Here is a 12666-nt window from a genome sequence, read left to right as displayed (position 1 = left end):
CTGAGACCCTGGTGGGAGATGAAGCAGAGGCCAGACCTTGGGAGAGCTGTGCCCCAAACCCTACACCCCCACACCTAGCACTCACCTGGTCTGGGTGGGCATGGGGCACATGAGGTCACCCCCCAGAAGGCTCCCACACTGCCACAGCAATCCTCTTGGGCAGTCAGCTCCAGCAAGGGGTTGGCACACTGGAAAAGAGGCCATGGACACCCATCACACCCTCTTCCCTTTCCTGCTGTGCACAGAGCTGTCCCAGGAAAATCTGAGGTGAGGGCTCAACCCCAACATCCTGCTACAGGGATGCTTCACCCAAGGGAGGAGAGGAGAGAGTCAGGGGATACCCCGGAAGGAAGCAGAGAAACTGCAGTCCATCCCACCAAACCCTAAACTTGGGGGCAGGGCACACCCAGGTACGAATAGATCTGCTCTGTGCCAGACTGCAAACTGCCCCCTTCCATGTCCCCAGCCCACAGAGGGTCCCAAAGGATGGGCTCTCCTCCATCAAACTCCAGGGAACTATAGGGTCACCTACGATGCAAGTCTTCCCCACGAACAGGGTCTAGGCTCAGGGACACTGCAAGCTGAGAGGCCAAGGAGGATCTCGGGACTCAGAGTCCCTATCCCTGGGCTACCCCCTACCTCCTCCAGTTCCCTAACCTCAGGAGGTGTTTCTGGAAACGCCAAAATGCAACTCTAACAAAAACCATCCTAGGTCTGGCTTAGCCCATTATCTTTAGGTGCCGAGATTCAGAAAAACTCCCCCGATTTCCCATCACTGACTATGGATGCCTCCAGGAGGGATGGGGTGTCTCTCATCTTTTACCCCCAAAGGTTTAAGGGTTTAACCTATCTGCATCTCTGTGATCTTCAATTTCAATGGAATACCATACTTTCTCTTGTAGGATCTAACAGCCCTACCGTCTATGCACCGGGAGTCCTAGGCTCGGCTCCAGTACAGGCCAGGGTTTACGGGGACCAGAAGATGCTGGTGCCCTTCCAGAGGGGGACTCTTTTGGGGCTTCTTCGGCATGCCTGGCACTGACAAGTATCCAGTGGAGCCTAGGTAGTAAGGAGGCCTCTCCTTGCTCACACGATTTATACCCTACATTTTCCCATATAGGGAATAGGAGACTCTACAGACATACATTCCGTAAGGACGAGGAGCAGAGAGAAGAAGGGGCAGAGTGAGGAGCAGTCACTATTTTGGAAGCCTGTCGGGCTGCGGCAGGGGTTGCATTCTCACCTGTCCATTCACAGAGCTCAGATAACAGCGGCCCAGCCCTCCTGGAGGCCTGGCTGCTGCTGGGGGCGGTGGCTGAAGGGCCTCTCCAGACCGCGCGGGGATGCTGTTGCTGTCCCAGTGGCTATGGCGGGGGCTGGCGGGGAGCCAGGGCGAGGGTCTGGTCTCCACGCTGTTCTCCTCCGGGACTTCGCCCCGCACCCGAGCCACCTGATGCACCTGCACGGAGGCCTCCGGCGGGTGGCGAATATGCACCTTCACCAAGGAGGGGTTCCCGGAGGCTGGGCACAGGGGCTGGGTCAGAGTCGGGCAACAGGGCCCCACCTTCTGAAGATGGCCCAGCACCCCTGGGCCAGGCCACTGGCTCTATGTCTCCCCCAAATTCTCCTTCCATTTTTCCACTCTCTGCTCAAACCCAGTGAGGACAGGATGGAGCACAAACTCCTTCACTTTGCTCCTTCCAAAGAAGGACCTTCATACTCAACCTCCAAATTACCTTCCTGATTCTACCTCCTCCCACCATCCTGCACAACCCCTGAACTCTGGCCCGACAGACCCCGCAGGGCCCCACCTCCACACCGTGGCTCATGCTGGTCCCTGCGCAGGGGAACCCCTCCCACCTTCTCTGCTTAATCAAAGGCTATCCACCCTTTAAGTCCAGCTGAAGTCCACCTCCTCCACGAAGCCTTCCTGAGCACAACTAGGGGGCTCTCCACCCCCTGACCTCCTATGGAAGTCTGTATTTTTGGTAGATTTTACGTGGCACCTGATAATGGAAGGCATGTTCCATTCTTCCTATCCAGCCCCACTCTCTTGTCCAGGCCTGAGGGTTCCCTGAAGGCAGGACCCCACCTTTATACATTTTTGTCTCATCCATAGCCCCCAGTAGGGAGCAAGGGCAAAAAAAATTATTGATGAATTCGGAGGAAGGGCAAAGAGAAGTTTAGGAAATGAAATTGAGCCCCGGGGGCAGAGAAGGAGGGAGGTCTGACTGGAGGCAGCTTCCGTGCCCTCCACCACGATGCTGGCACCCTCATGCCCGTCGCCCAGTGCACCCCCCAGCCCCACACTCACCCAGCTGGTTGGAGAGAGGCAAGGTGAAGGTAGACTGCCTCAAGGGGCCTTCCCGCAGGGCCCCGTGGCGGGAGCCCCTCTCTGGAGGGCCCATGTCCAGCTTCGGGGAGGGCAGGTGGCAGAATTTTCCGGTGGAGTTGGCAGGGCACCAGCACTCATCCCGGCCGATGCAGCGGCCCCCGTTCAGGCAAGGGATCTGGCAGAAATCTACAACATTGATCTCAAGGTGACCAGTGGTAGAACAACATAGCAGTGCCCACCACGGGGCCGGGGAGTGACCACAGGGAAGCGGGGGAGCAGGCACTCCAATCTGGATGGCCCGGGGAGCCCAGCACACCCTGAAATGCAGGGACTTTCCAGGATGCCGGGAATGAGGAAGGGTAGATAACAGCCGGCCCTTGCCTTTCTGAAGAGCCTTTTCACACCCTCCCGGCATCCCACAATAACCTGGGGACTGGAGGCCTAACTCTACTAGTTCCCTCACTTCTCTGTGGGGGAACCATGGACTCAGGTGGGTTATGGGACTTGCCAGAGTCACACAGCTAGGCTGTCACAGAGCTGGGTGAGGACTCAGCATTCTGTGTGACTGGGGACAACTCACAGGAGCCATAGGATGAGAGCTGTAGGCTTCCTTCCTGCAGAAGGTCTGGGCTCCTGCCCAAGGCAGGCCTGTCCCTCTGGGTACCCTGCCCCTCCCCAGGGCCTGGGAATCCCCTGAGGAGGGCGGGGAAGGGACTCACAGATTCGGAAGCCAGACTTGGGGTCATGCCCGTGACCACCCTGGCTATATAGGGTGGTGGTGTCGCCGCGCTCACAGTTGTTGGAACAGTGTCCATGGGCACAAGTCTGCTTGCAGATGGTGGGAGTGAAGACGATCTTGATCTTCTTGATTTTCTCAGTGAGGTTCAGCCCTGCAGAGAGAGGGCTTGGGTCCAGGGGGCAGGGCTGAGAGGTGCAGCTATGACCCCCGGGGGCTGGTTAGAAAGGCCCATGGGGTCGGGGGTGAATGCTTCCCAAGGGCATTTGCTAAGTACCTACTGGAAGCAAGGTCCCACAGCGGGAGCAGGGTGGTGGTACCTTTGAGAAGCTCACGGTCCGACACGTATCGAGGGATGCCAACGTGCCAACCACTAAGCTCGTGCTTTATGCACATTCACTCTTATCCTTCTTGGGGGAGTACCCTTTTAGGTTGAACCATTAGAAATTGCCATTTTTGTAGGTTACAGTGGCCGAATACTGACCATGTTCCTATACCCAATCTGATATTTCTGTTTTACAGTCATGGAAACTGAGGCCCAGAGAAGGTTGGGTTGCCCCACATCACACAGCTGGCAAGTGCCACAGTCGGGCGTGGAACCTGCGGGCAGAGGACTGACTGTAGCTGTGACTTGCCAGAGGGAGTTTTCTAAGAGAAGGGGAGGAAGACAGAGGCTGTGGGAAGGACCAGAGTCAGGCTGTGGATGCCCTGATTGCCAGAATGAGGACAAGCACCGGCCCTTTATCTGGTTGGTGGTGGGAAGCCTTTGAAAGTTTTCAGCGAGAGATCAAAGAGGACGCGTGGAGGACTGGTGCCCTCCCAGCTGGAGTGGGCAGGGGGGCGGGGAGACGGGGAGACCAGCCGGGAGGGCACACAGCCCTGCAAGCTGGTTCTGTAACACAGGTGGTCGTGGTGGAAGTACAAAGGAGGGGTATTCATTCAGCATGGGGAGCCCCAGGAGGGAAACCAGAGGGAGAGGGCTTGAGGAGGGAAGTACAAAAGGTCTGTGTAGACCATGTGTTCAAGAAGCTAGCCTGGGAAGGGGGGAGAGGCAGGGAGGAAGCCCGAGGGAAGTAAAGAAAGAACTCTGTGGATGTGTGTGCGCGTGCAAGTGTGTGTGTGAGAATGGGAGCGGGAACCAAGTGCATCTGCTGGTGGGAAGGAGCTGGGGGGGCAGGCTGAAGAGGGAGGAGAGAGGGGGTGTGGGGGGGTAGGACAAGAGATGGTCTAGTGTTCTAGAGGAATCAAGAAGGGGGACATGCCCTTTTCAAGATGGCAAGAAAGGAGGTCATGGATTACAAAAAGGAATGAATACTGACAGGGATAAACCTTGAAAACATGATACTAAGTTATAGCAGACACCAAAGGCCATATATTGTGCAGGCTCTGTTAGGACACGTCCAAGGTAAGCAAATCTCTAGAGACAAAGTAGATCAGTGGGGCCCGGAGCTTGGGAGAGGGGGAAAGAGGCTTAATGGGTACAGGGTTTCTCTTGGGAGTGATGACAATGTTCTAGAATTAGATAGTGACGGCAGTTGCACAAAATTATACACTTAAAACCACTGATGTGTACACTTTAAAAATGGTTAATTTTATGTGAATTTCACTTCAACTTTTACCATGGCAAGAAAAGCAAGGAGGTGAGCTCAGGCATGGGTTTAGGTAAGGGAGTGGTGTGCACGGTGGGGCAGATGGGCAGGAAGGTGAGGAGCTCTCCAAGAGGTGGCAGGCATGTCCGTGTGCTGATGGGATGGGGCTTGGGAAAGTGGAGGGCAGCTTGGATTAGCCGCTCTGAGGGATGAGAGACACAGAGAGAGGGAGCAGGCACAAAGGAAAGGACTATTGGGCAAGGAGCAGAATGTGCCGAGGTGGGAACCCACAGGGATGCTCAGTTGTCTCCTCTAGAACGCAGAAGCCCAGCTGTGGGTGCTAAGGAAGCAACTGCTCAGGTTGGTCCAGGAGGTTTGCAGGAAGGATAAGGTGGAGGGAGCAGGGCCAGGAAGGGGAGGTTCATGGCTGGATACGAAGGAAGCAAAGGCAGGATGTGTGATAGGGGCAAAGTCCCCGATCAGCTGGTTTGGGACCCTTGGAGCCCAGCACAAAGCAGGCACTTGGCGACTGCTGGTTGATTGGCTGAGAGGATGAGGGACAGGTGAAACTCGGCCGGCCCGTGAGAGTGAAGGGGAAGCAAAAGCGGGGACAAGGAGGTCAGAGATTTAGACGCCCTGCTCTCCTAGGACCCTGAGACAGGGCATCCTTACCCCAGGGGGATGACAGGCGGTCCAGATACGCTGCCTGCTGGGCGCCATCCCTCCGCTCAAGGCCTGGCCCTGCGGGCAGGGCATTGGAGGTGAGCTGACCGCTGGCTGCGGCGGTTGGGTAAAGCCGGACAGTCCGGGACAACCCCGCGTGCTGCTGGGAGGGCTGGCTCTGGCTGAGCCCACTCAGGGTCCTGTGGAGATGATCGCGGAATGGGGGTTTACCGCCTAGGAGCAGCATCGCTGTGCCCTCTGTCCCCGTTTGGGCTGCCCAGCCCCCACCTCTGCACTAGAAGAGTGCCCTCTGTCTGGTTGCCTTCTCTCCACCCATCCGCAGCGGCTCAGGGATGTGGAGGTGCCCTGAGGAAGGGGGAGCGAGGTAAGGCCCACCAGTTGGTTCTGCGAGAGTGCCTACCCCTATGTGGAATAGCCAGGCGTTTGCTGGGTTATTCTGGGCAAGTCACAGCTTCTCTGGGCCTCAGGGCCCAAGACTATAAAACAAAGGTGTTAGACTGGTCCCATGTGGCTCTGACATTCTGAGAGTCTTTGAGACTCTTAGGGACCAACCTCTGCCCCCAAACTGAGTCCTGCCCCCAAAAGCCTGCTCCTTGCCACTTCGAAATTCAACCCTTAACACAAATTACCTGTGGAAATGGTGCCCGACAGATGCTTATTCACGGATTGATTCGGGGGCGGAGCCTAGACTCTCCCTCTCATTTCTTTTCATTGTAAAAATAATATAACAATATTCAAGGAGAAAAAAACCTAATTCAGCATCCCCCTGCCCCCATGCAGCAATTACTTTGCACATTTCCTTTTAATCTTTGCTCAAATATACATTCTTACCCCATTGTCATCACCTGTAGACACAGCTTAAATTCTGGTTTTTCACTTAACATTAGATCATACTTTATACAATCCCAGTTTTCATATTTATCATCTCAGTTACTACACGATAGTCTATCTGAAGACAAATCAGATTTATTTATTCAGACATTTGCACGTTGCATGGATTGTTTTTAATTTTTGACTGTGGACATACTTATGTTCACGTTAAGTATGGCTTTTTTCCTTCCGTTAAAATATTCCTTTAGTAAAGGGGGATTCGTTATACTATTCTATTTTATTTTGTATGTTTGAAAAATACTTAAGATAGACAGTTAAAAAGGATCATTCTTTTAGGATTAATTCTACGGACTAGAATGACCATATTGAAGGGTATAAGAGAAAGGTTATAAACATTTATGGCTCTAGGTACACACTGGCGCTTTGTTTTTTGAAAGGGTGTATCAAAAGGTATAACTGTACCACTCAGAGTGCAACCTCTACATCCTAATGTGTTATTGTTTTTTATACTTTGCTAATTGAATAAGTATAAAATGGTACTTCACTGTTGCCCTTTCTCTCCTTTCCTTATTACTTCTGAGTTGAAATGTTCTTCATGTATCTATTTACCACTTGTGAAAACTTTCTGCTCATGTCCTTTGATATCTTAACCATTTGAATGGTCTCACAAATTTGAACGCATTATTCATGTGTTTATTATTAGGCCAGTCTACAAGGCAGCCTCCACGGTAAACATCCTGCCCCTTCACAGTGTGTATGAACCGCTGTATATGATGGTGTCTGCACTGTGGTGAGTGTGAGCACACTGTGGACACTGAAGCTGAGGGAGCAATTCCTGGTCCAAGGTTAGACATCCAGTAAATCAGGGCCCTGGGATGCCAGCCCAGAGCATCCTGACTCCTGTGCCACCTAACAGAGCAGCCCAGACCATGATGGAAGCTCAGCCTAGGAGCATCTGCTCAGGCCTGGAGGGCACTCCTTCCCCCAGTGGGTCCCTCCTTCCCCCAGTGGGTCCCTCCTTCCCCCAGTGGGTCCCTCCTTCCCCCAGTGGGTCCCTCCTTCCCTCAGTAGGTCCCAACCCTTTCCTCTCCACTGGATTCCTTGCCCAAGTGGGACAAGGTGTAGGACCCTCTCCTTCTGCTGTCTCTACTCCAGTTCTGTTGACCCCGAGTGCCTAGGCCATTAACAAGCTTCCTCTTATCCGTTTCTTGGCAGAAGCCAAATCAGGAGAGATGTCAGAGGCTGGTACCCCAGTACTTTCCTAGGCTCCCCCAGGCCCCTCTGCTCAGAGCTTGGCTCCCATAGGCTTTTTTTTTTTTAAGATTTTATTTATTTATTTGACAGAGATAGAGAGAGCACAGGCAGGGAGAGTGGCAGGCAGAGGGAGAGGGAGAAGCAGGCTCCCTGCTGAGGAAGGAGCCGACGTGAGGCTCGATCTCAGGACCCTGGGATCATGACCTAAGCCGAAGGCAGACGCCTAACCGACTAAGCCACCCAGGTGCCCCTCCCATAGGTTTTAATGCTGTTCTTCCTTCCAGGGCCATGGGCAGCAAATCTTTACCCTGAAAGGCCCCAAACATGCCTCACCCTGCTTCCTGAGTTTGGGGTCTAGAGTGGGAGAGAGGTCCTGTTAGCCACTTGAGAAGTTCTGGGAGCTGTAATGGGCCCGAACTGGGAGCCCAAAACCTCAGGCACCTGCTCCTCATTCCCAGGAAAAGATCAGCACAACCAGCTGCAGCAGAAAACACAATCCTTTCAAGATCTTCCCAGAGTGTGCCCGAGAGAGAGAGAGCTGGTGGGTTGGTGGGAGTCTCCTCCTGGTGGCACCGGGCTGGTGCCATGGCTCAGCTTAGTGCCAGCACCGTAGAGCACCCTAGAAAGATGAAGGGAGTAGCTCATGTTCTGCCCAGTTCTGCACTTTTTTGAACTTGGCCAATAAAGAGCTCCCCAATCTGGTCAAGATGGAAACTCAAAGCATTTTTCTTGGTAGTTTGTTGTCATTGTTATCACTGGTGTCACTCGTTTCTCCAATGGAACTCAATGCTGATGGCCCCAAGATTCCTAAGTTCAAATCCTAAGTCCAGTGGTTAATGTTGCAGTGAAGAAAAAAGCCACCGCCAGCGAAGAACCTCCCACGTTCCCTAGTTGTAGGTAGGACCTGGCTGTACGGAGCGGAGAAAACAGGATCAGGCGAGGCAAATGTCAGTTCTTCCTCTTCTAGCAGAATGGCCTGAGCAAGTCACAGAGCTCCCCTGAGCCTCAGATTCCTCATCAGTAAAGTGGGAACAAGCAATGCCGCATCATGGGGCCAGAGTGAGGACTAAGAGAAATAGGGAGGCTGTGTGATTACTTTGCAAATAGAAGTAAATGGCATGAGTTGAAAAATATGCCAGAATTTTACAATCACATGAATGACAACAAAAGAAGTGCTAGATACAGTTCAGACAAGTATAACAAATTGTTTTGAAAGAAAGCCACTGAAAATTCTCCTTCATCTAAGGGGAATGAAAGACTCCCCAAAACACTTTGTTATACTGTCCAAGCATCCTTATATGTAAAGGGCCAAGTGCCCAATCTGGTGTCCACATATTTTTAACAACCAGAGCCTCCTGAACCTAATCCACTGTCATCTACTGTTGGGATGGGGATTTGGGGTTAAATGGCAGAAATCAAAAGTTCTGCCTTGTCTGAGAGGCTCACAGCAGAGTAAAGGAGGAAGTCCCAGTTCTTTGATAGGTTCTACCTCTTCCACCCAAATTACCCCTGTAAGACAACCACCATCTCCTTTCTTAAGCCCCAGCTCAGTCCTCAGAGGTGGGCAGCGAGGCCCACAATGTGAGGAGGTGGCCTCCACCTGGTTGCCTGTGCCCTCAGCACTTAGAAGGTCATAGGCAGCTAAGACGTGGTGCAGATCGTGAGCTGGGGAGCTTGCAAGCCCCATAGTCTGGCTTTGTGTTATCTTGGCGCTCATTTCTCTTAAGTGATTCACAAGCCTTTAGCAAAAGCCCGGTTGCATGCCCCATTCTAGTCTCAGGTCGTGGGACATCAAGGAAAGGGTGTGGCGCCATGTTGGGCCCAGGGTAGTCTAAAGAAGCAGTGCCCCCTTAAGGACGAGAGTGGTGACAACAGGGGCAAGCGAGAGCTTCACCGAGAACGTGACTTTCTTAACCACAGTCCCCCACAGGAGAGGGTCCATCTACTCAGCCTTGGAAGAGTTGCTTTGATTTCATCAAAGGATAACAGTTCTTGAACTTTCCTGGCACAAGAAGAGAATTTGCTATCCCTCTGGGATTGTTCCAAGGAAGTCCTGGCAAAGCAGCCACAATGGACAAGAACAGCTGTCCCTAGACTTTAGGATCACAAGGATCAGTAAAATTTTGAAACAAATGCAGGGGAACAGCATAAAGTTGCCAACTTTTTGTTTAGGTAAGTAAGAAATTCACACACACACACACACACACACACACACACACACACACACAACTACCAATTATTACCACCATAATTCCATGAAAGAAAAGACATTCCAATTGTTGAAAAAGAAACATTTGAACAAGCTTAACTTCATGGAAACCTCACCACATTGACTTTATTTTCTTCATTTCTTCATGGACCAATGAAACATTCATGACAGGCTAGCACCAAGCCAAGAGGAAACCACTGAGCTACAGTCTGCTCTAGTCTGAGGACTTTCGGGCTCTTTCGACCAATTTGGGAGACGAAAAAAAAAACTTCCTGTCCCCGCTGGCTGGGATCTTCAGACCCAAGTGAAAACTGCCCAGACAGTGCATACCTACAATGATGTCACTCAGTTCAATGTGGTGTGCCCACATTCTGCCATCCTGAAAAGATATTTAACACTGAGGTTTTCAAAAGCAATTGGAGAGACAAGTGGGTGGGGGGCTCCATGCCTTTCACCCCATCCAAGTGCACCTGAGCCTAGAGGCTCCACTCTACCTACTTTATAAATTGGGCTTCCAAATACTGTTTTGTTTGAAAAGGCTTTTGCTGCTAAAAGAAAGTTTAAAAACATCACTATGCGGTGCATAGAATAATTATAGCTACCATCTATTGAGCACTGAGCCAGATGCTTTATTATTTTTTACTTTTTTAGATTTTTTTATTTGAGAGAGAGAGTGAATGAGTGAGAGAGAGCATGAGCCGGGGGGGGGGGGAGCAGAGGGAGAGGGAGACTACCAGACACTTGGGATCATGACCTAAGCCAAAGGCAGATGCCTAACCAACTGAGCCACTCAGGCACCCCAAGCCAGATGCTTTAAATGCATCATCTTAACCACATTATTTTATTGAATGATAAAAGTAAGTTGCAGAATAACATGGATAGTATGCTTCCAGGTTTGTGTCTTAAGAAAAACTTCTCTCTCCCCCTATAGATATTTATACAGGCATGGGAAAGATCTGTAAGGATTTGTCAACCATGGCTACCCCTGTTTTTACATTCTTGGAATTTTTTTCAGTAAAACATTTTACAGTAAACACGTATTATTTTGTAATAAAAATAAATCCTTAGTTTTCACAACAGCTCCATTTTATAGATAAGGAAATCGAGGTTCAAGAAAAGCATGGTAAATATGTGCAAATAACTTGGATCCAAAGTGGACCATGATGGCTGACAGGGGTACAGGAATTCAGATGTAAGAAAGACCACGTCATCTGAGTTGGGGCTTAAGAGAGGGGTAGGATTTTTCACAGTCCAAAATGAAGAGGAAGACATTGCAGATAGGAAAAATATTATAAGACAATGCATGGAGGGGGGAAGCATGGGCTTTTTTCACAAGAAAAAAAATACAAATGTTTCCGAAGCACATGAAAATATGCTCATTCTTTTTTTTTTTAAAGATTTTATTTATTTATTTATTTTAGAGAGAGAGAGAGTGTGAGCAGGGGGAGAAGCAGAGGAAGGGAGGGAGAAAGAATCTCAAGCAGACTCCCTGCTGATCACGGAGCCTGAAGCAGGGCTCGATCTCAGGACCCTGAGATCATGACCTGAGTGGGAACCAAGTGACCTGAGCAGAAACCAAGAGTCAGATGCTTAACCGACTAAGCCACCCAGGCACCCTGAAGATATGCTCATTCTAAGTAAGATGTACAAATGAAAACTACTCTGAGATAGCATTTTCAATCCATTAGATTAATAAAAATTCAAAAGTTTAATAATGGACTAATTTGGCAAGATTGTGCTGAAATAGGCACTCTCAAATATTGCTGTAGGAACGTGAATTGATACAGCCCTTAGGAGAGCAATTTGGCAATGTCTCTCCACGCTGAGTGCATCTATCTGCTTTGCTCCTGCAGTTCTATCTCCAAAATGATGCCGCAGATAAAGCTGCCATGTAGGCACTGCAGCTACCCTGCCCAGGTCCCCCTTGCAGCTGGTGCACCTCCCACTGGCTGCATCTGAGTCTTGCTGGAGGCGGATGGCAACCACCTGACAAAGCCCCTCCCACACCAATGACTGCCTGAACAAGACGTTCAAAAACCCTGCCCCTTGCCTCAAGGGGAGACTGCAAGCTCCACCCTCAGTCAGGCCTTGGCTTGATTTCCTTGGAACCAATCCTTGCCAAGCTCTTTCCACCTTCCCATCCTGCTTCCCTGCCTTGGTAATCCCCCAATAAATCACACACCATGGGAAGCCATGTCCCAGCTCCACCTCTAGGGGAGTCTGACCTAAGACACTTGAGAATGTCCAAAATGATGGATGAACAAGATTATTCATAGCAGCACTATTTTATAATAGCAAAATATTTTGTAAAGAATAGAAACAATGTAAGTGTCCTTCAGTAGGAGATTGGTTAAACAAACTAGGATATATCCACAGGATGGGGTCATATGCCCTCGAAATAGAAAGAAGCAGCTTCTTACATCTATAGGAAAGCTCTCCAAGACATACTGAAAAGTGGATAAACAGCCCCGATCTGGCCCACTGACCGTTTTTATACTGATGGTGAACTAACAATGGTTTTTTATATATTTAAATAGTTGAAAAAGGCCAAAAGAAGACTATATTTCATGACATGAGAAAGCGACATGAAATTCAAGTTTAAGTTTCCATAAATAAAGCTGAGTTGGGACAGAGTGACGCTCATTGTCTGTGAGCTACTTTTGCTCTAAATGGCAGAGCTGAGTAGTTGTAGAACCATATGTCATACAAAGCCTAAAATATTTACTATCTGGCTTTTTATGGAAAAGTTTGCTGACTTCTGGTGTGGGGTGTGTAAACTTCTGTGTAAACGTAGAGAAAATAAGCATATGTGTTGCATTTATTTGCATCTTCCTAAAGCAACCTAGGAAGGCTACCTTGGAAATTAATAACAGTGGTTACCTATGTACGTGGGGTGGCAGGGAGCGGGAAGGGGGCAGACGGGGAATAAACTCGTGCCACCATTTAATGAATGCTCGCTCTGCACCAGGCTCCATGCCTATAAGGCACATTGCCCACATCATCTCACATAGGTCTCTCCGTAACTCTA

At 50.3% G+C, this 12666-nt stretch overlaps 1 protein-coding gene across 1 annotated transcript in view; it reads right to left on the bottom strand.

Moving 5' to 3' along the window:
- LTBP2 (latent transforming growth factor beta binding protein 2) overlaps positions 1–12666 on the bottom strand; it is a 102488-nt gene that overhangs the window by 47471 nt on the left and 42351 nt on the right. The window contains 5 exon segments of the mRNA XM_027569333.2: positions 86–188; positions 1244–1521; positions 2315–2521; positions 3055–3225; positions 5333–5523. Of these exon segments, the coding sequence (XP_027425134.2) occupies positions 86–188; positions 1244–1521; positions 2315–2521; positions 3055–3225; positions 5333–5523 (950 nt within the window).

The sequence above is a fragment of the Zalophus californianus genome, chromosome 6 (assembly GCF_009762305.2).
Source record: "Zalophus californianus isolate mZalCal1 chromosome 6, mZalCal1.pri.v2, whole genome shotgun sequence".
NCBI lineage: Eukaryota > Metazoa > Chordata > Mammalia > Carnivora > Otariidae > Zalophus > Zalophus californianus.
The sequence above is the reverse complement of the archived record's forward strand: the minus strand, read 5'-3'. Positions and strand labels throughout refer to the sequence as shown.